The 23782-nt window shown below is 46.8% G+C and overlaps 1 protein-coding gene across 2 annotated transcripts in view; it reads left to right on the top strand.

The window, feature by feature from the left end:
* Positions 1-23782, top strand: part of TEKT5 (tektin 5) — a 71252-nt gene that overhangs the window by 14363 nt on the left and 33107 nt on the right. For both annotated transcript variants that reach the window (XM_019011607.4, XM_004057193.5), the window contains exon 5: positions 1734-1956. In XM_019011607.4, the coding sequence (XP_018867152.4) occupies positions 1734-1956 (223 nt within the window). The remainder of the gene's footprint in view (positions 1-1733; positions 1957-23782) is intronic.

Genomic DNA, 23782 nt, shown 5'->3' with positions numbered 1-23782 from the left:
GTCCCACCATTCAGAGGCAACAGAGACACTCAAAGTAAATCTGCATGTTTCTCTCTGCTGTCCTTATCGTCTCCTCTTTCCTCAGTGTCCTGGGATGGGACGTTGTTGTGCGGCCTTGAACAAGATGCTTCACTCTCTGGACCTCAGGTCTTGGTTGGATGAAAGCTCTGAACCTGACTTAGTGCCACTCCTATCTCCAAAAGCCCAAGATGCCTGTTTATTGCTTGATTTTTAACTCCTGCAAAAGCCAAGCAAAACAATCACACACACTATATGATTTTTAAAACTTTCTATGCACCATGCAACCTAAGTGTGCTTTAAAATGTCTGAAAAGAGGCCAGGCGCGGTGGCTCAGACCCGTAATTCCAGCACTTTGGGAGGCCGAGGTGGGCGAATCACGACGTCAAGAGATCCAGACCATCCTGGCCAACATGGTGAAACCCCGTCTCTACTAAAAATACAAAAATTAGCGAAGCGTGGTGGCACTCGCCTGTAGTCCTAGCTACATGGGAGGCTACGTAGGAGCCCCACTACCTACGTGGGGGCTCCCAAAGTGCTGGGATTACAGCCATGAGCCATCGCATTCAGCACTTCATACATTTTCTAATCCCAGACGATCTGAACACCCTTCCGAGTATTCCATCTATTCCTGTTTACAACCCTGACCAACACATAATGACACCACTCCATTTGTCTCTTTCGTCCTCCTGCTGCTGCTGCTTCTTTTGAGACAGGGTCTTGTTGTGTTGCCCAGGCTGGAGTGCAGTGGTGCGATCATGGCTCACTGCAGCCCCGAACTCCTGGGCTCAAGCGATCCTCCCACCTCAGTCTCCCAAGTAGCTGGGACCACAGGCATGCACCACCATACGTAGGTACTTTTTTTTGACATTTTTTATAGAGATGTGGGTTTCACCACGTTGCCCAGGCTGATCTTGAACTCCTGGGCTCAACTGATCTGCCTGCCTCGGCCTCCCAGTGTGCTGGGATTAGAGACATGGCTGGCCCAGCCCTCCAGTTTCTAAATCTCTTCCCAGCACATAACACATTGTGTAACTATCTCCTCACTCACTGTCAATCTCCCTCCTCTGGCACTTAACCGCCATGAGGACATGGATGTTGCCGTTCTTGTTCATGGCTCTCTCCTAACTGCCTGGAACAATGCTTGGCATGTGGTAGAAGTTGAAGAAATATTCCATGAATGAATGGCAGTGAAAGTAGCGTGGCCACATTCTCATCGCAGAGTTGGGGGGTTCAGGGACCCCAGTGAAGGAGCAGGCCCAATGCCTGCTTCTTGGCTTGTCTGCGTTGTGTTTCTGGTGGTGGTGGTGTGGGTGTTAGGGAAAAGAGCTCTCTGCGGGAGCCCCTCTCTTTGACTCACTCACTGAGTGCCCTTCTGCCAACCAGCTGCTCTCTTTAGGGTTCTCTTGCTTCCCCTGTAAAATGAGGGTATTGGATCAGGACAGTGGTTCTCAACAAGGGGTAACTGCACCCTCCCATTTGGCAGGGTCATTTGGCAATGTCTGGAGCCATTTTTTGGTTGTCACAATGGGGTGGTTGGGGAGCTACTGGCATCTAGTGGGTAGAGGCCAGGGATGCTGCTAAACATCCCAAACATCCCACAATGCACAGGACAGAGAATAATCCCGACCCAGAGGCCAAGACTGCGAAGGAGGAGAAACCGCAGATTCTGAGGTCTCCCAGGACTGCTGCAACTCACCCTTGTGCCTTTGCAGGATCTCCGTACCTGAGACCTGGGCCAAGTTCAGTAACGACAACATCAAACACTCTCAGAACATGCGGGCCAACTCCATCTGGCTGCGGGAGGAGGCGGAGCACCTCTTTGAGACCTTGTCGGATCAGATGTGGAGGCAGTTCACAGACACCAACCTGGCCTTCAATGCCTGCGTCTCCGAGGTGACGGATGTGAAGAATAAGCTGCAGATGCAGCTGGCGAAGGTGAGCAGATCCTCCCAGGACCCCTGCCTTCTCTGCCAAGCCCTCACCCTTCTCCCGTGAATCTGAGTGTTATCTGGGCCAAGCTGGCCCTGCCCCTGGTGCCGAACCAGTACCCTCCCTTCCAAGGTCTGTGGTCTTTTTCTTTCTAAAAGGGGCCAAGGGCTGAGCTTCCTGGGGGTATTTAAGCATCCATAGTCCATCTTGTCTTGCTTACAAGCCTGAAGCTTGGCCTAGCTGTGCCCAGGAGGCTGTGACGCTCCCAGGACCCCTAATTTTCCATCTAAGACCCACGTGGCTGAGCGCGACAGGTGCAGAGAACGGAGCACGGCACACCATTGTCTCTGCCACTCCAGCACATCTTCTCCGCCCACAGCAGCATCTTTGGAAGTGTAATCTTTGACTTCCAAAGGCCTAAACGGTACTGTAACAGTCTAAAGGTTCCCTGCTGAGGGGTGGAGTGCTTTTTGGATCTGAGGAGTCTGTAGCACTGCCCGATTCTGTCGTCTGCGTGCTATGCCTACACCAGTGTGCCCTTTAGGCGTTTTGCGTCATGCTGTTTCACACCTCCGGGTTGGCTCTTGGAGTCCTCTTTGGATGGAATTTATAGTCCCTGCTCAATGCAAATTTAGATTCCCACTGGGTGCCAGATGCTGCGCTAGGCACTAGGAATAAAATGAGGAGCCGTATAAACATGGGCCCTGGCCTCTGGGGACTTGACGTTCTCCTGGAAGAACAGTGGTGGCTGTGAAATTTATACACAGAAAGAACTTGGATGATAGTCAAGTCAGAGGGAACTAGCCTTGAATTTGTGTTTGCAGAACAGTACCCCTTTTAAGGCCAAGCACAGTGGCTCACACCTGTAATCCCAGCACTTTGGGAGGCTGAGGCGGGCAGATCACTTGAGGCCAGGAATTTGAGACCAGCCTGGCCAACATGGTGAAACCCTGTCTCTACTAAAAATACAAAAAATTAGCCAGGTGTGGTGGTGCTTGCCTATAATCCCAGCTACTTGGGGAGGTTGAGGTGGGAGAACTCGCTTGAACTTGGGAGGCAGAGGTTGCAGTGAGCCGAGATCACACCACTGCACTCCAACCTGGGTGACAGCGAGACCCCGTATCAAAAAAATAATAAGAAGAAGAACTGTGCCCTTTCTTATTGTGTCTCTGTCTTTGGGGGGATTAGTGGGCTGCAGGCAGGGTTTGATGGAAATTACAGTGGTAGTTTCAGCCCACCTACATCTGCCACCTGTTGATCTGGTACTCCAAAAGAGACAATAAAATAAATAAATAAAGTTTATTTTTCTTTTCTTCTCTCTGTCTCTTTTTTTTTTTTTTTTTTTTCTGAGATGATCTTGCTCTGTTGCCCAGGCTGGAGCACAGTGGCACAATCATGGCTCACTGCAGGCTTGAACTCCTGGGCTCAAGCGACCCAAGTAGCTGAGACTACGTGTGCGTGCCACCACACCTGGCTAAGTTTTTTAGTTTTTTGTAGAGACAGGGTTTCGCTATGTTGCTTAGGCTGGTCTCAAACTCCTGGGCTCAAGCAGTCCTCCCACCTCAGCCTCCCAAAGTGTTAGGATTACAGGCGTGAGCCACCATGACTGGCCTCGAAACAGGAGTTTCCATGAAATCATTGCAACATTTTTATAGGGAGGGAGCAAGGGTGGGTGAGCCAGAGATTCTGATGGGACCCACACTGGGTGGAGCAGAGAAGCAGGGGAGATTGCCACCAAGAACAGATCAACAGGGAGTTGAGCGGCCAAAAGTTGGTGGGAAGAGGATTCCGGAGAGAGCAGCAAGGGCAAAGGAAGCGTCCGGGACGAAGCTGGAGGAAGGGGCAGGTGGGTCTGGGTAGGCCTGGTGAAGGGTTTGGATTCCTACCTAAGAACAATGGGGAGCCTTTGAAGATTTTAAGCAGGACAGTGTTTGGATCCAAGCTTGTCCTTTTGTTGATTTCTTTTCTGCCTGGGTGGCAGAAGGGATGCAGAGGTTAAGAATGGATGCAGTGGCTGGGCGTGGTGGTTCACGGCTGTAATCCCAGCACTTTGGAAGGCAGAGGCGGGAGGATTACTTGAGGTCAGGAGTTCGAGACCAGCCTGGCCAACATAGTGAAACTCCATCTCTGCTAAAAATACAAAAAATCAGCTGGGCATAGTGGCATGCACCTGTAATTCCAGCTACTTGGGAGGCTGAGGCGGGAGAATCATTTGAACCCAAGAGGCAGAGGTTGCAATGAGCCGAGATCTCACCACTGCACTCCAGCTTGGGTGACAGAGTGAGAATCTGTCTCAAAAAAAAAAAAAAATAGAATGGGTGCAGTGGTTAGGAGGCTCCAGAAGAGGCCCAGGGAGGGGGGAAGGCTGCCTGTGCTGTGGTGGTGACATCAAGTGGAAGAAGGACCAGAAAAGGGTGAGATACCTGGAGAAGGCAAAGTGGGCATCGAGTTGGCCTGTGCACCTTCCCTTTATCTTTCATGAACTATTTTCCTACTAATCCTGTAGGACAGGGTTGGCAAACTTTTCCTTTCAAAGGCTAGATGATAACTGTTTTCAGCTTTGCAGGCAATATGGTTTCTGCCTCTATACTGCAAAAGCAGCCGTGGACAATCTGTACACAAATGAGCATGGCTGTGTTCCAATAAAACTTCACAAAACTAGGCAGTGGGCTGGATTAGGTTCACAGGTTGTAGTTTTGACAACCCCTGCTCTGGAACTTAGCTCAAAAGTCGCTTCCTCCAGGAATCCTTCCTAAACTCCACGGTTTATTTGCACTCACCATCTCTGGGTGGCCACTGCGTTCTGAGACTGTGTTTTCATTGCTTCTTCCATCTCATATCTTTTGGCTAGAAGCACTGACCCTGAGCCAGACTGCATGGGTGTGATGAATCCTCTATAAACTTGGACAACTTTCTTAACTTCTCTGAGCCTCAGTCTCCTTGTTTGTAGAATGAGGATAAGAATTATTGTCACAGGAGGCTGAGGCAAGGAAGATCGCTTGAGCCTGGGAGATGGAGGCTGCAGTGAGTTGTGATTGCACCACTGCACTCCATCCAACCTGGACAACAGAGCAAGACTGTGTCTCAAAAAAAAAAAAAAACAAACCAAAAAAAAAAAACAAAACAAAAATAACTGCCGTGAGGATTGAGTTAATGCAGGTATAACACCTGAAGGAGTGTGGGCACGTAGTAGGCACCATGTTTGTGCTAGTGGCTGTGATCTTACTGTACTAGTTGATTTACTTGCCTATATGTTTTCAGAGCACTGCTCCTGATTTAACCTTGTCCCCCTACTGCTTAATAACTGCCTGGTACTCCTTACATCTTTCTGCAATGAATGGAAGGGATCTACAATGTTGAGGTGGTTTTTTTGAGACAGTCTCGCTCTGTAACCCAGTCTGGAGTGCAGTGGCGCAATCTCGGCTCACTGCAACCTCTGCCTCCCTGGTTCAAGTGATTCTCCTGCCTCAGCCTCCTGAATAGCTGGGATTACAGACACCCCCCACCCATCACGCCTCAGCTAATTTTTGTATTTTTTGTAGAGACGGGGTTTTGCCTTATTGCCCAGGCTGGTCTTGAACTTCCGGGCCCAAGTCCCCTGGGCTCAAGTGAGCCGCCTGCCTCTGCCTCCCAAAGTGCTGGAATTACATGTGTGAGCCACCATGCCCAGCCTGCAATGTTGAGTTTTGTACTGAGGTTTTTTTTAAAGAATGAAGCATGCATGAATACATGCTTTAAATGTCTCTTTTTCTTTTTTTCCATGCAAAGACCCATTTTTATTATGGTAAAATACACATAACATAAAACTTAGCATTTTAACCACTCTTAAGTGTACAGTTCTGTGGCATTAAGTACATTCATACATTGTGCATCCATCACCACAATCCATCTCCAGAACTTTTCCATCTTCCCAATCTGAAACTCTGCACCCATTAAACACTCCCTCCCCTTTTCCATCTCCCCCCATATCCATGGTAATATCATTTGGCTGTGTTTCCACCCAGATCTCATCTTGAATTATAGCTCCCATAAACCCCATGTGTCAGTGGGAGGGACTCAGTGGGAGGTAATTGAACCATGGGGGCAGGTTTTTCCCTTGCTGTTCTCGTGATAGTGAATAAGTCTCTTGAGACATGGTGGTTCTATAAAAGGGAGTTCCCCTGCACATTCTCTTTTGCCTGCTGCCATGTTAGACGTGCCTGTGCTCCTCCTCTGCCTTCCACCGTGATTGTGACGCCTTCCTAGTCATGTGGAACTGTGAGTCCATTAAATCTCTTTTTCTCTATAAATATCCCAGTCTTGGGTATGTCTTTATTAGCAGCAGCATTAGAACCGACAAATACAAGTAACTACCATTCTGCTTTCTGTCTCTGAGAATTTGACTACTCTACGGACTTCATATAAGTGGAATCATACAGTAGTTGTCCTCCTGTGACTGGTTAATTTCACTTGACGTAATGTCTTCAAGGCTCATCCATGTTGTAGCATGTGTCAGAATTTCCTTCTTTTTCAAGTCAGAGTAATTAATATTCCATTGTCTGTCTATACCACATTTTCTTTATCCATTCATCCATTTATGGACACTTGGTGGCGTCCATCTTTTGGCTCTTGTGCATCTTCTTTTAATGAGGCATCTCATACGGTGGATCAAATGTAGTTCATTGTTATGTTTCATTGCCTGAAGTTTGTGGTCTGGGGATGACTTGGGAAGGCTCTTTTAGTGGGCTGTTGGTACCTGGTTTCTCACCTGTGAAACAGGGATAAGAATTTCTACATGGTAACATTAATGTATTAATGAGGTAATCTCTGGAGCTCTTAAAACAGTGCTTGACAAATGATAAACACTCAGTAAAAGGTAACTGTAAATATTAATATAATTACTGGTGGAGAGAGAAAGGATCTTTTGAATGGAGGTGGGGAGAGCAAAACCTTTTCCCTTTCCAAATTCCTCTAGTGAGGATCCCTTGAGCCCAGGAGTTTGATGCTGCAGTGAGCTATGATCATGGCACTGCACTCCAGCCTGGGTGACAGAGCAAGACCTTGTCTCTAAAAAATTAAAATTAAAATAAGTTGAAATAAATAAATAAATAAATAAATAAATAAATAAAAATAAAAATTCCTCCAGGGAAGTTTTGAATTATTACTAACAACCTCATCACTACAGACTGGAGGGTTTTTGCAACCTCATGGATTTTTATTAATAGTCATAATTTAATCACCAACTGTTCTGCAAATAAGTTAGCACCCATCTGAAATGCACCAAACTCCAACCCTACACTATTGACATTTTCCTGAGCAAGGATTTGTCTTCTGGTTGGTGAATTTCACATGGTGTTATTCTAAAATAATAAATGAAATTGATGCAATGAAGATAAATATATAGCAACCATTTCACTTTTCAACAGTTTACTTTGGCTAGAGGATTTGAAATGCTCTCTTCTTTTTTTGAGATGGAGTCTCACTCTATCGCGTAGGCTGGAGTGCAGTAACGAGCTCTTGGCTTACTGCAACCTCTGCCTTCCAGGTTCAAGCGATTCTCCTGCCTCAGCCTCCTGAGTAGCTGGGCGGCTGCCACCATGCTCAGCTAATTTTTGTATTTTTAGTAGAGATGAGGTTTCACCATGTTGACCAGGCTGGTCTCAAACTCCTGATCCCAGGTGATCCACCTGCCTTGGCCTGTCAAAGTGCTGGGATTACAGGCTTGAGCCACCGTGCCTGGACTGAAATGCTCTCTTTAAAAATGTAACTGTTATTAGTTGAGCTTAGCCTGATTCTCCTTGGCAAAAGGCATTTCTGGAAAATTCCAAGTGCCCATCCTTACCTATGCTGCAAGGCAGTTATTTCCCAAGTGGTCATAGGAATCCACCTTGTAAGATCAAATCTACACGGCTCCACATGCAGACAGTGGTTTGGGGCTGTGCAGACAGCCTCATCTGTTCACTGGGATGCTAGCGTTCTGTCACCTCAGCCACACCCCAAGCCTCGTAGCTTGCCCCGGGGCCTCATCCTTGCACTTTGAGACTCCAGGTATCACTGTGTCATACTGACCACTGCTAGCAGAGGAGCTGGTGACTTCTCTGGACTAAAGAAGTTGGTGGCCACAGAGTGGGTTGCTGCCTTTGAGTGCTGATTCCTCTGAGACCCAGGGCCCTGGAAACTTCCAGAAAAACAACCCCTCATTTACATGCAATTACCCAAGTGAATGTGCATTTGAGTGGGGGATCTCTTAATGTGCAGGGGGAAAAGATGCACAAATATGGTTTTTGGGGGTAGGATGTGTGGGGTCAGGGATACTTCTATGGAGAAAATGCTTATTCTGACGTTGTGGGAACTAGACCCTGGCAGGTGAAATATTAGATGTGTTACATGGATATAGCATTAATATCACTGAATCATACAATGAGAAGGTTATTCCTTCTTCATTGCTTCTGACCATCTCAAAAGTGCTAGAATGCCTTCCTTACCTCTTTTAACACCTGCCAATCTCCCTTTTATAATTTTTTTTTGGAGACAAGGTCTCTCTTTGTTGCCCAGGCTGGAGTGCAGTGGCACGATCTCGGCTCACTGCAACCTCCGCCTGCCAGGTTCAAGCGATTCTCCTGCCTCAGCTTTCCGAGTAGCTGGGATTACAGGCATGCACCACCTTGCCCAGCTAATTTTTTTTTGTATATTTAGTAGAGATAGGGTTTAACCATGTTGGCCAGGCTGGTCTTCAGGTGATCCACCGGCCTCGGCCTCCCAAAGTGCTAGGATTACAGGCGTGAGCTACCGAGGGTGGCCTCACCTGTTGATAAGCATTTCAGTTGTTTCCAGTTTGGGGCTGTTACAAATAAAGCTGCTGCGAACACTCATGTACACATATTTGTATGCACTCTCATAGAGTTCAAAAAATAGTTGGTAAAAAATGGGGATTTCACATAAAAAAATTTCAGATTTCCAGCATCTCTTGAAAAATTAGTAGCTGTAGCAATTCAGAGCTCATGTTTCTACAAGGGAACAGTGGGTAAGGGTTGAGTGGCTGCTGCCTCTCTTTGGGTCAGGTGCTCCAGTTAGCCTCAGACCCCACCACTCCCTATTACAGCACACTTCCCTCATTTGCATTATTTACTTGATCCTGTAGCCCTGTATTTGTGCACTCTGCTTTATATATCAGAGGAAACTCAGACAGGCAGATAAACAAAACATCCAGGCATAGGAAGAGGTTGAACAGAACAGAGAAGGGCTATGAATTTTAACCTTGAAGGGCTTTGGTTTCATTCTGAAGTTTCTTTGGGGTTTTGACTCCCAAGCAGCCGTTGTTAGCATCAGCAAAACCACTCCTTCCCAGGAAGGCCTGGGCAGGAAGGCCTGGCGTCTGAGGGGTGAGGGCCCCTGCTGGTGATCTGAGGCCCTGCGTGTCTACTGCCAACCCCTCTGTTTGTCCAAGGAGGTCTGGAACCCATTGTGCAGTGGGAAATGCTTCTGTGCTTTGCAGCCGATTCCTTCCAGCACTGGAGCCTGCAGCCAAGCTACTGACGGCTGGTTTCTAAAACCGGCCCAGCCCTGGGGAAGTGGAGCTGGCAGCCTGGCCGTGTGCTACCCTCCTCATGAGACACCACTGCATCCCAGGGAGAAAGTCTCTCTCTTTTCTGATGGTGTCACGGAGGAAGAGTCATCATGATGCCGACCTCTCTTTAACACCTATCCTTCCTTTGCCCATCTGCCTTTCTAACAAAGGCATCAGGCCTCAGGCTTAGAAGCTTTGGAAAGCAATAGAACCTAGATATAATTATTAACTTCTTTTTCCAGCTAGGTGTGGTGGCTCACATCTGTAATCCCAGCACTTTGGGAAGCCGAGGCAAGCAGATCACCTGAGGTCAAGAGTTCCAGATAAGCCTGGCCAACATGGTGAAACCTCCGTTTCTACTAAAAATACAAAAATTAGCTGGGCGTGGTGGCGCATGCCTGTAGTTCCAGCTACTTGGGAGGCTGAGGCAGGAGAATGACTTGAACCTGGGAGGTGGAGGTTGCAGTGAGCCAAGATCATGCCACTGCACTCCAGCCTGGGCGACAGAGTGAGTCTCCATCTCAAAAAAAAAAAAAATTATTAACTTATTTTTCCCATTTTGCCTGTTGTTATGGTACCCTCTATTTGTGGAAAACAATAGTAGTTTTCCACTTGTGGAAATAATTTAAAGATTTCATTTCAAATACATATGTTAAAGGCTGAAACAGGCTGATTTGAAGAAAAATATTATATGATTATGTAGATGGTATGTGGATATGGGAAATATGATGACAATGCTGCCCAGTACCTGAAATTTGGGAATGTTAAAAGAAAAACTTAAAGCAGATTAAATTTAACAGAATTTAATTGAGCAAAGAATGATTCGTGAGTTGGGCAGCCCCCTGAACCAGAATGGATTCAGAGCAACCCCGAAGCTGCCACGTGGTTGGATGGTATTTACAGACAGAAAAAGGAAAGTGACGCACAGAAGACAGAAGTCAGGTACAGAAACAGCCAGATTGGTTATTGCTCATTGTTTGTTTGCCTTATTTGAACATGATTTGAACAGTTGGCTGCCTGCGATTGGCTAAAATTCTGTGATTGGTACAGGAGTCGGTTCCAGGCTGTTCACACATCCAGTTAGGTTACAGTTCACTGTGTAGGGGAGAGACCTTTAACATATGTAAGGAAGGAAGCCAGGCGTGGTGGCTCATGCCTGTAATCCCAGCACTTTTGGAGGCTGAAGTGGGAGGAGAGCTTGAGCCCAGGAGTTTGAGACCAGCCTGGGCAACAGAGTAAGATCTTGTCTCTACAAAAAACATAAAAATTAGCTGGGCATGGTGGCATGCGCCTGTAGTCCCAGCTACTTGGGAGGCTGAAGTGGGAGGATCACTTGAGCCCAGGAGGCCGAGGCTTCGGTGAGCTGTGATTGTGCCACTGCACTCCAGCCTGTGCAACAGAGTGAGACACTGTCTCAAAAAAAAAAAAAAAAAAGTAAGGAGCCAGTGTTAGGCTGAATGAAGTTTAGTTCATTTCATCGGAATCCCTGGCAGAATAGTTACCCCTGCATCAGTGTAGATAGTTCATATGGGCAACTGTGCCATGAAAGTGACTGCTATGTTTTAGGAAAACACACCTGCATCAGTATTCAACTAAGGAAACAGCCGTATGTCCTGATGGAGGGATGACCAGGTTTCAAGGGCACTTTTGACCAGACACAGTTTTCACGCCTCGTATTGGCTTCAGAACAACACCCCATCCCTGGCTTCATAAGATGATAACCCATGCAGACACTCAGTAATCAATGGCTGCTGTTCATTCCTGTGCAGGCATTCCCTCTCTCTGCAGTCTGCATTTTCTTAGAAGTTGTGGCCTGAGTAATTCTTCAATGCAGTGGTTGTCAGCTGAAGGCAGTTGTGTCCCCCAGAGGACACTTGAAATATTCGGAGGCATTTTTGGTTGCTATAGTTTGGTGAGGGGGTGCTGCTGGCATCTACTGGGTAGAGGCCAGGGATACTGCTAAACGTCCCACACGGCGCAGGACAGCCCCCCACAGCAAAGAATGATTGGGCCTGAATGTCAGTAGTGCTGAGGCTGAGAAACCTTGTTTTAAAGGAATTCCAGGCACCACCGAGGAACAGGAGGGGCGGTTTGAGGAGGTAGAAGACCTCCAGAATTCTTCAGATCTGCGTGAGTCCTGAACTCATGAACTGTTGCCTGAAGAGGCCAATTGCCCTTTTATAAACTACAAGATTCCAGAAGATAGGAAGAATCTGGGTGTATAAAACCTGGACTGTGCCTACTCCCCGTGGCTTGGTAAACAGGGTGGTTCTTCAGGGCATCCACACCCCTATATGGGTGCACACCACCATGCCCGGCTAATTTTTGTATTTTTAGTAGAGACAAGGTGTCACCATGTTGGCCAGGCTGGTCTCAAACTCCGAGGTCCACCAGCCTCGGCCTCCCAAAGTGCTGGGATTACAGGCCTGAGCCACCGCGCCCAGCCGCTGTTCTGTTGAAGACTACGTTCCTGTAGGTGCTGGGCTTGGTGTGAATGTGGCTTTCAGAGGCTCTGCTATCTGTGGGTTTCCAGCTATCTCAGGCTGTAGCTCTCAGGAAAAGGCTCAGGGCCATAGGCATGCATAGGTAGGTCTCTACCTGATGCCCACCTTAGCACCAGGAGGAATCAAAAGCCCTTCCAGTGTCACGTGGGCTCAGGTCTCATCATAGTATGTGGGTGGTGTGTGCCTGGATGGACCCAGCATGAGGGGTCCCTGGGAGTTCAGACATGGGAAATTCTGAGAGCTGTGCCAAAAGGTGGGCTGGTCAGGGTGACTGTGTCACAGCTTATCAGTTCATGGGAACACTATGCCAAATGGGAGAGGAGCTGCTGGAATCAGGAAGGTGGAGCCAAGGTCCAGAGCTGGGGAGGTAGGCGACAGATGCAGGAAGTTGGAGGGACCATGCAGGAGATGGAGAGAACGAACACGGGAGAGGGCAGCACAAATGAGACTGTTTCTAGCTCATTTTGTGAACACCACCTATGCTCAGGAATGCTAGTACTTCCTTCCTCCCATGGCTGGCTTCAAATGGTGACAGCCAATCATATGCTTTGCCTGGAAGCCCTGGGCAGGGCAATCACTGGGATTGGTTCCTGGTGAGATGAGAAGAATATAAGGTGCAGCCTGGCCAAGGCAGAGGGTTGCGGTGGCATCTCCTGGGTAATGTTATGCCCCAGCAGTCCCCTAATTTTTTCCAAGTGATGACTCATCCACCTTTGTGTCTTTGTCTGCTTGCTAGCATGGGACCTACTGGCTAGCCTCACCTATGCTCCAGCTTTGACATCTGCTGGCCTCCTCCTTGGTCCAGCCTCCCCTTCCATCTCCACCTTCTGTGTCCCGACAGGTAAGACCCATAGTGTATTGCAGAGGGCTGGGCTCAATTCTGGCTCCAGCACTTCCTGGCTGTGTGGCCAAAGTCAGGTTGCCCTACCTCTCTGTGCTTCAGTTTTTTCCTCTGTCAAATGGGAGTAATGATGATTGACAAGCAGTTGTGAGAATAACAGCAGCTGTGCCCATCCCTTAGTGATAATGACTATTAGCTATAAAAGTAGTACAAAGCTATGGTCTGCTTTCTGATCTGCTGATGTGGGAGGGATGACAAAGTAACTGAAAGAACCTGGCACCTGGTTTGAATTTTGGTATGACTAAGGGGTCTTGAGGAAGTAACTAACCCTTCTGAATCTGTTTCCTAATCTATAAGAAAGGCACAATCCTACCAGCTGTGAGGAACAAGTGAGAAGGTGCAGGTGAGCCGCTCTCAGCCTTAGTGCCACATTGGAATTGCCCAGATGCCTGGGCCTCACTTTAGGGATTCTGATTTAATTGGCCAGGGTCTGGCCTGCAGCAGATCTTTTTAAAGCTCCCCAGGTGACTCTAATGCACAGCCCAGGACTGAGGACCAAAAGTTAGGTCTTCAGACCAGTGATTCTTAAAGTGTGGTCGTTGGACCATCAGCATCAGCATTACCTGGGAATTTGTTAGAAATGCACGTTCTCAGGCTCCATCCAGGACCCACTGAATCAGAAAGTCTGCAAGTGGCGTCTAGCGATCTGAGTTTTAACAAGCCCTCTAGGTATATCTTCCAGGTGTAGACATGCAACAATTATCTGTTGTTCCCTCCCTCCCTCTTCCTTCCCTCCCTGCAGCAGATATGTACTTAGCCCATCCTATGTGCTAGACTGAGTTAGGCGCTGGGGATTCAACAGTGAACAACAGACAAGATCTCTGCCCTCAGGGGGCTTACATTCTAGAGGGGGAAATAGAGTTAAAAAAATAAGCAAACACACAATTAATTAAAAGTGGTAATAAGTGTTAAGAAGGAGGCCCTCAAAGACCTGAGATGATGAATTATCATGAATTTTTTTAAGAGCATATTGGTCTCTCAGGCAAGAAAGCTTCTACTCGTTTCTAACCCCATTCAGGACTTTCAGGACCTCTGACCTCAGGCAGCCTCTCAACAGCTGATGCATGTGCTTGCCTGACATATTCCGAAAGCAGCTGGGCTACCACTTGACAGAAACGGCTGCGAGCAGGACCTGCTCAACATTTATCTCCTGGAGTAGTGGTTCCCACCCAGGGTGAATTTGCACCCCACTGGCATTTGCCAATGTCTGGAGACATTTTTGGTTGTTGAAATGGCTGGGGGTGGAGAATGCTACTAACATCTAGTGGGTAGAGACCAGGGATGCTGTGCTAATCAGCCCCCAATGCACAGGACAGCCCCCACAGCTGAGATATATCTGGGCTCAAATGTCAAGAGTGCCAAGGGTTGAGAGTCCCAGCTCTGGGGCGTTCATGTTCTGAATCCCTGACCGGGTCCCTCCGGAGCGCTCCTCTCGTCTTTCTCTCTCTCCTTGCTCCTGAATTTGGCTGAACTTGAAAATCTTCCACCATTTGACCAGAAAAGGATTTCAAGCTGCCTTACCCTTTCCTGAGCTGGGGATCTGCAGTGAGCCAAGCATCTCCTTGGAAACTCCTTGGCTTCATGCAATTTGGAAAACAATAAATTTGCAAGGTTGCACAAAACATCCAGAAGCCTAAAGCTGGCTGGAACTACTAAATCCATTTTTTTCCTTCCACATCAAAAATAATTTCTTGGCCTCAGAGGCTTTCTCCACTGTCACAAGACACAGGCAGATAGTTTTACATGGCGAACAACCCTGCCAAACATATCTCTGCTTTCAGAGCTGTTGGGTGGATTTCTAGTGCAGCCAGGAATATCAGCACACTTTTCCACTGAGCCGAGGTTGGTTTTATCTGAGGCAGACCTGATAATTGCCTTTCACACCCCATACATGGCCAGAGACCATTCCCAGTGCTGACCTCAACCCTTTCCACATTCTGGGTGCAGGGTTGAGGATGAGTGGGTGGGGGGAGTGGAGATTTGCTTCCGGCTTCTCCTCTGCAGGGGGTGAAAGTGGGTGATCATAGTTGAGTTTTCCATCCTGCTGCAAGCCGAAGGAGAAAGAACATAATAACTTACTGTAACAACGAAAGACATATTAGCCTTACTGAGAGCTTTACTTAGGTGAGCTTATCTTTCCCTCCCATGAAGAAGGGGTTATTATTAGACCTGTTTTACAGATGAGGAAACTGAGGACTCATTACAAAAAGTGATTTGCCTAAAGTCCCCACCACTAACCACTCCAGCTAGGAAATGGCAGAGCTGTGATTTTACTCCAGGTGGTCCTGTCATGGGTGCAACTGGCTGGGGCCAGTGTTGTGGATGGTAAAAGAATTTGCCAAGATAGTCATGGGTAAAGAAAGGCAGATGTATTGGAGAAAGTACAAGGATACGTTGCAAGAAAGCAATGGGCAGCACAGCACAGAAGGGGCTGTCTGCAAAGAGGCAGGAGCTGGAAGGGAGTTTTATAGGGTGGTGCTGCCGGGGCTACGTGCAGAACAAAGTATTTGGGAACAGAATGCTGTGCAAGTGAGTTGTTTGTGGTTAACCGTCTCTCAGAACAATTGTTCTCCCCAACCTGGGGCCCCCTCCTCGTTGTTGCTGACTTATTAGGACTCCACAAGTCCTGCTCTAGATTCTGAGCTTCAGGTTAATAGGGACACTTCCCCCACCTCCACCCAGCCTTATGACAACAGTAATAGGTCAACCTCTAAAGCAGCAGTTCTCAAACAAGGTGATTTTGCCCCCATTTCCCCCAGGGGCATTTGGCAATGTCTGAAGACATTTAGTTGTCACAAATGGGGGTGCGTGCTACTGATGATTGGCATCCAGTGAGTAGGGGCCAGGGATGCTGCCAAACATCCCACAGTGCACAGGACGGTCCCCACCCCCCACCATGGAGAATCACCCAGCCTCAAATGTCAATAGTGCCAAGGCTAAGAAACCCTGATCTGCTAGCATTAAGGTTTAATTTAAAAAGAGAGAAAGGAAAAAAGATAGTAGATAGGTAGATGGCTAGGCAGATGGTAGGATAGATAGTGTGGAGGCTGAGGGACCCAGGGCTCTGGAGGGCTTACTATGTGCTGGCCACAGTGCTGAACACATTACACGGGTTACCTAAATCCATCCTGGAAGTCACCTTCTAGGATAGATGCTATTATCATCTTCTTTATACACATGGGGAAACTGAGGCTCAGAGAGGTTTGGTGATTTGCCAAGGCCACATGCTTGGCAGTGGCTGGTGGCTCCCCAACCTCTCTTCTAGAAGGTTCCTCTGGATTGTAGTGAGGTGGACACACTGGAATCCAAATACCACTGGCCTCTCCTCACTCCGCACATTCCATAAGTTCTCAAGTCCTTCCTACTTCATCTTTTGGATACTTTGGTGACCTCATTTCTTTAGCAATTGTCCATACTGCCTGGGTGTGAGTCCTCCTGTCTCTCAGCTTGTCCAGATTGTCCCCTCTGTCTATCCTCCAAATGGCAGCCAGAGAGATCTGCATGAAACTACAAACATAATCATGTCTTTCTCTTGCTTTGAAGCTTTAATATGCATATGAATAGCTTGGGAGTTTGTAAAAATGTAGATTCTGTGCTGAGATCTGGGGTGGGGCCTGGGTTTCTAACGAGCTCTTCAAGCCCAAAGATGCTGGTCCAGGGACCACACTTTGAGTAGCGAGGCGCTGGAGAAATTATTCTCTGAACACAGAAACCCCAGAGGAGCAGCAGACTTATATGAGATGGACAGCTTTGGGGGATTGTGATTTCCCCTCGAATAGTTTATAACGGGTTGCAAACTCACAGCCGCAAGGGCCAAATCCCCGCCCCTCCACCTATTTTTGTAAATAGTTTTATTGGAGCACAGCCATGCCCAATACATTTTCATGTTGTCTGCGGCTGCTTTTGTGCTACAGTGGTCAGGTTGAGTAGTTTCAACAGAGATCATAAAGCTGTATATTGAGACTTGCAGCAATTTAAAGAGGATGGACTTGAAGAAGTAAAAACGAAACATAGCAGGGCGCGGTGGCTCACGTCTGTATCCCAACACTTTGGGAGGCCAAGGTGGGCAGATCACTTGAGGTCAGGAGTTCGAGACCAGCCTGGCCAACATGGCGAAACCACATCTCAACTAAAAATACAAAAATTAGCCGTGCATGGTGGTGTGGGCCTGTAATCCCAGCTAGTCAGGAGGCTGAGGAAGGAGAATCTCTTGAACCCAGGAGGTGGAGGTTGTAGTGAGCTGAGATCATGCCACTGCACTCCAGCCTGGGCAACAGAGCAAGACTCTGTCTTCAAATAAATAACACAAACACACACACACACACACACACACACACACACACACACACACACACACACATACACACACAGCCTTGCACTCCTGCTGGTAACATTCTCAGACTGGCTTTTGAAGGAAGTGGCTCTGGGCATGTGTGGGAGTTTGAAGGTGGAATTCATAGAGAACATTACCTGGCCAGTCTCTCTTTCCTGGATGAGGAGATAACGGCTCAGAGCAGTCAGGGGTTCTGAGTGGGGGTCTGGGCCCCACAGTTGGTTTGTGTTAGGGCTGAGATGGGAACCTGGGCCTCCTGACTTCCTATCTAGGGTTTTTACCTCCAGGACACCCTGCACAGAATTCTGCAAGCAGGTGGGGGTGGGGTGGGGGGAGTTACTTAACATGAAAACCTTTGGTCAACCAAAGGTGGGGGCATGTGGCCCAAAGAGCCACGTGCCACCTGCCTTGGGCAGGCTCTTTTTCTGAGCCACATTCCAAAGACTGAGGAGAGCCCTTTTCTATTACACAGGCAACCCCCGTCTTGACCCCTTACACTGGAATAAGTGGGTTGAAGGAGGCTGGGCTAGGGTGGGGGATGTTAAATTGGATCCCATACTGGAGATCTGGGGATCTGCCTCTCTCCAGCTGTGACCTCATCACGTTGCGTAATGTCTCAGAATGTTGCCTGTGATATCCAGGAAATTGGATTAAATGCTTCTGAAGGTGGATTCCTTTGAAATGAAAATAGTAATAGGTACTGAGAGTGGTGGAGACAAAAATGAGTTTTTTCCTTTATTAAGGTGAAATTCGCATAACATAAAATTAACTACTTTAAAGTGAACAATTCACTGCCATTTAATATTGATAATATTGTACAACCACCACCTCTACCCAGTTCCATTTCCATCACCCCAAAACAAAACCCTGTGCCCACTGAAATCTATCCTCCCCAAACTTTACCCATTCACCTTTCACCTTTAAGCTATCGTATCACTAATAATGAGCGTACAGGCCTTTCATGGTTTTCTTATTTTGAATGTGAATACATTGATTTGTTTTCTCTGCAGTTGCCTTATTAAAACTTTTTTTAAAGTGAGGTGTTGCCAGGTGCGGTGGCTCACGCCTGTAATCCCAGCACTTTGGGAGGTTGAGGCGGGCAGATCACAAGGTCAGGCTAACATGGTGAAACACCATCTCTACTAAAAATACAAAAAAATTAGCCAAGTTTGGTGGCGGGCACCTGTAGTCCCAGCTACTCGGGAGGCTGAGGCAGGAGAATGGTGTGAACTCGGGAGGCGGAGCTTGCAGTGAGCCGAGATTGCACCACTGCACTCCAGCCTGGGTGACAAAGCGAGACTCCATCTCAAAATAAATAAATAATAAATAAATAAATAAATAAATAAATAAATAAGGTATAACACAGCAAAGAACACAACTGTATTAATCTTCAAATTTTAAAAAATGGTTAGTCATTATGGAGACATAATAGTTGTACATATTCTTCAGGTACATGTGATATTTGACTGCATTAATCTGGGTACAGCTTGAATTTGATTTTTACTTGTGTGCGCACATGTGTGACCAGTACCTAGTTCAGTGGCTCTCAGTCATGGGGTGATTATGCCCTCAGGGGATATTTCGCAATGTGATTGTCACAACTTGCGGGATGGATGCTACTGGCATTTAGTGGGTAGAGACTAGGGATGCTACTAAACATCCTTCAATGCACAGGACAGATACCACACACAGAATTATCTGGTCCCAGACCGGGCACCGTGGCTCACATCTGTAATCCTAGCACTTTGGGAGACTGAGGTGGGTGGATCACTTGAGGCCAGGAGTTTGAGACCAGCCTGACCAACATGGTGAAACCCCATCTCTACTAAAAATACAAAAATTAACCGGGTGTGGTGGCGCATGCCTGTAATCCCAGGTACTCAAGGGACTGAGGTACGAGAATTGCTTGAACCCAGGAGGCAGAGGTTGCAGTGAGCTGAGATGGCACCACTGCACTCCAGCCTGGGTGACAGAGTGAGACTCTGTCTCAAAAAAAAAAAAAAAAAAAAAAGAAAAAGAAATATCTGGTCCTAAATGTCACTAAATGTCAATAGGTGATGAGGTTGGGAAACCCTGTTCCAGATCAATGCCTAGGACATTTCTAGTTCCAGGAGCCCCCCTCATACCCCCTCTCAGTCTACACCCCCTCCCCAAAGGAACCATCATTCTTACTTCTATCACCAGCGGTTAGATTTGCCTGGTCTTGAAATTCATATTGATAGAATCATGCAGTATATTCTTGTGCTTGGCTGCTTCCACTCAATATAGTATTGGTGAGGTTCATCCATTGTATTGGTGTGTGTGTGTTAGAAGTTGTTTTTTACTGCTGGATAGTGGTCTATTGTGGGACTATTCCACAATTGATCCATCCTCCTGTTGATAGATGTTTAAGTTGTTATGAACATTCTTGAACATTCTTGTACAAGTCTTTTGGTGGACATATGGACTCTTTCTCATGGGCGTTCCCAGGAACGGAATCCCTGGCTCATAGAGTGAGTGTATCTTCAGCTTCAGTAGGTTCTGTCAAACGGCTTTTCAGAGGTTGACAAATATTGACTTCCACCAGCCGCATATAAGTGATCCAGTTTCTCTACATCCTAGTCAACACTTAGAATTGTCATCTGTTTCATTTAGATTACAAGACAATAATCACATTCAAAGACAGGGGATACAAAGTTTCTTTTGTGGGTGAGTAATGAAAGTGTTCTAAATTAGATTATAGTGATGGCTGGACAACTGTAACTATACTGAAAACCACAGTACATTTTAAGTGGGTGAACTTTGTGGTAAATTGTATCTCAATAAAGATGTTGGAAAAAATTGAAAGGGGAGGCCGGGCGCAGTGGTTCATGCCTGTAATCCCAGCACTTTGGGAGGCCGAGATGGGCGGATCACGAGGTCAGGAGATCGAGACCTTCCTGGCTAACACGGTAAAACCCTGTCTCTACTAAAGATACAAAAAAAAAAAAAAAAAAAATTAGCTTGGCGTAGTGGCGGGCGCCTGTAGTCCCAGCTACTCAAGAGGCTGAGGCAGGAGAATGGCATAAACCCGGGAGGTGGAGCTTGCAGTGAGCCGAGATGGCGCCACTGCACTCCAGCCTGGGTGACTGAGCGAGACTCCATCTCAGGGGGGAAAAAAAAAAATTGAAAGGGGAATGACTTTTCTACAGTGTGACTTAATGTTATCATTTACCACTTAAAATCACTTTGGAAGTCATTGGTTATAGCATTGGATTCACTCCTATTTCTCTACTGTCTTATCCTCTTGATTCCTATCCTAAATACAGTTGTTTAAAAGCAGCTCTAGGCCGGGCATGGTGGCTCATGCCTGTAATCCTAGCACTTTGGAAGGCCGAGGCGGGTGCATCACCTGAGGTCGGGAGTTCGAGACCAGCCTGGCCAACATGGTGAAACCCTGTTTCTACTAAATACACAAAAAAATTAGCTGGGCATGGTGGTGCATGCCTGTAATCCCAGCTACTCAGAAGGCTGAGGCAGGAGAATCGCTTGAACCTGGCAAACGGAGGTTGCAGTGAATGAACCAAGATCACACCATTGCACTCCAGCCTGGGCAACAAGAGTGAAACTCTGTCACAAAAAAAAAGAAAAAAAAAAAAGGCAGACCTAATTTTTGGCTTTATATACAACTAATTGTCCATCAATCAGTCTAGGCTTGAATTTCAAGTCAAAAATATAGGCTGGGTGCAATGCCTCATACCTGTAATCCCAGCACTTTGAGAGGCTGCGGTGGGAGGATCACTTGAGCCCAGGAGTTCAAGACCAGCTTGGGCAGTCTAGCAGACCCCATCTCTACACAAAATAATAAATTAGCCAGGCATGGTGGTGTGCATCTGTAGTCCCAGCTACTCAGGAGGTGGAGGTGGGAGGGACACTTGAGCCCAGGAGATCAAAGCTGTGGTGAGGAGTGATTGCACCATTGCCCTCCAGCCTGGGCAACAAAGCAAGACCCTGTTTCAAAAACAAAACAAAAAGTAGTTTGCATGTACCCAGTTGAATACCTTTCTAGAGAGATCAATATAACCCAAATGTTTGTGTCTTTGGTTATCTTTTCCTCTTGACATCAGTTTATTATATCTCAGGTGTTTGTATTCATTTCTAGGGGTTCACTTCTATAGGCCTTACCTCTTTGGCTTCCAAATTTCTTAACAAATAAATCAAGATGGCTGGGCGTGGTGGCTCACACCTGTCATCTCAGCACTTTGGGAGGCCAAGGCGGGTGGATTGCTTGAGCCCAGGAGTTTGAGGCCAGCCTGGGTAACATGGTGAGACCCTGTCTCTAAGAAAAATAAAAATAATTAGCTGGGTGTGGTGGCACACGCCTGTAGTCCCAGGTACTCAGGAGGCTGAGGTGGGAGAATCGCTTGAGCCCAGGAGGCATAGATTGCAGGGAGCTGACATCATGCCACTGCACTCCAGCCTAGGTGATGAGCAAGACTCTCAAAAAAATAAAAATAAATATAAAAATAAAAATAAATAAATCAAGAGCAGTGGTTCTCAACCTGGGGCAATTTTTTCCTCTAGGGGGTAGTTGGCAATGTCTGGAGATAATTTTGGTTGTCACACTGGAAGTGGGTGCTACTGGCATCTAGTGGGTAGAGACCAGGGAGGCTGCTAACTAAACATCCTTCAATGCACAGGATGGTCTTCTCCACAAATTTTATCAAAGAGTCTATCAAAATGTCAGTAGTGCTGAGGTCAAGATACCCTCATCACGGATGATTTGCTATGAACTCTTTGGTCATATATGACAACTCATTTGGGATTAGGTTCAGCCACATGTTAATAGAAGACCCCAAATAACACCAGTTTAAGTAAGTTAGAAGTCTACTTTCCTCTCACATAAAATAAATCTTAGGTTGTAAGATGGCTTCATGGTATCATCAGATGCCCAGGCTGCTATTTTTCTGCTTCACCATCCAAGCATTTATTTTTCACACTTAGACCTCATGGTCCAAGGAGGCTGCTGGAGCTCCACCATCACATCTTAAGTTTGAGCTAGCAGGAAGATACCTGAGAAAGAGAAGGGTACAACCACCCCCTTTTAAAAGAGACTTCCCAAGAGTCCCAAACAACATTTTGATTCCTTTCCACTGGCTAGAATTAGTCACATGGCCTGGAGCTACAAGGGAGCCTGGAAAATGTAGTCTTTTATAGTGTTTCACAGGTTAAGAGGAAGTGGGTATTAATATTGCCCTTTCTATGTGTCAAGTAGCCACAATGCCACAAACATATAAACATACATAATCTTACATAACCCTCACAATAATCCTATATGGCAGGCCTTAAAAATATTATTTCATAATTTTAAAAAAATACTGAGGTTTAGACAGATCAGGTGATTTTTACAAGGTTGAATAGGGGGTAAGTAGTGGAACTGGGATTGGAACCAGGAGTTCCGGTGGGTTCTGAAGGCCTACTTTTCCTAATGGACTACACTCCCTCCATTTAGACTGGGAGCAGTAAGAATGTGTAAATATGCTTGGAGGCTGTTTGTAAAAGCAACATGCTTTATGTAATTGGCTTTTGAGTTACCCATTCAGCATGTGTGTGTATGTAAACGAGATAACAGTTCTTGAAGGATAAATGTAGTCCTCAATTGTTTTTTTAGGAAAGGCAGTTATTTCTCCAGCAATAAGTCTCTCTTTCTGCCTTACAGAATTTAAGTTGCCTGCAAAGACAAATTCTTTCAGGCAAATCTGAATTTCCTATTGTCTTACATTAAAAAACAAACAAACAAAAAAAACAATGATCCCAAGTGAAAAATCTCATCACAGACTGTGGGGGGTGGGGGAGGGGAGGATGGGGAGACAGGACAGTCCATGGCATGGTGGCAGACACTGGAATAAGCAATTTACACACTGTTTTAAGGGTCTCCAGAGAAACAGAAGCAATAGGATATATAGAAATGTATCTGAGAGGAGATTTGTTGTAGGAATTGGCTTGTGAGGTTATGGAGGCTGAGAGGTCCCACAACCTGTGGTCTGCATGCTGGAGACCCAGGAAACCTGGTGGTGTAATTGAGTTCCAGTCCTAAGGTCTAAGAGTCAGGGGCTGAGGCTGTAAGCTTCCGTCTGAGTCTGAACCAGCAACTCTGATGTCCAAGGGTAGGAGAAGATGGATGTCCCAGCTAAAGCAGAGAGAGCGAATTCACCCTTCCTCTGCCTTTTTGTTCTATTCGGACCCTCAGTGGGTTGGGTGATGCCTGCCTACGTTGGACATGACCGCTGAGTTCATCAATTCAAACGTTAGTTTCTTCCAGAAACACCTTCACAGACACACCTCAAAATAATGGTTTACCAGCTATCTGGGTGTCCCTTTAAATTAACATATACAATTAACCCAGTCAAGCCAGTCAAATTGACATATAAAATTAACCACTGGCTGGGTGCAGTGGCTCACATCTGTAATCCCAGCACTTTGGGAGCCTGAGGTGGATGGATTGCTTGAGCCCAGGAGTTTGAGATCAGCCTGGCCAATGCGGGAAAACCTCATCTCTGTGAAAAACACAAAAATTAGCTGGATGTGGT

Source organism: Gorilla gorilla, chromosome 18 (genome assembly GCF_029281585.2).
Source record: "Gorilla gorilla gorilla isolate KB3781 chromosome 18, NHGRI_mGorGor1-v2.1_pri, whole genome shotgun sequence".
Lineage (NCBI taxonomy): Eukaryota > Metazoa > Chordata > Mammalia > Primates > Hominidae > Gorilla > Gorilla gorilla.
The sequence above is the reverse complement of the archived record's forward strand: the minus strand, read 5'-3'. Positions and strand labels throughout refer to the sequence as shown.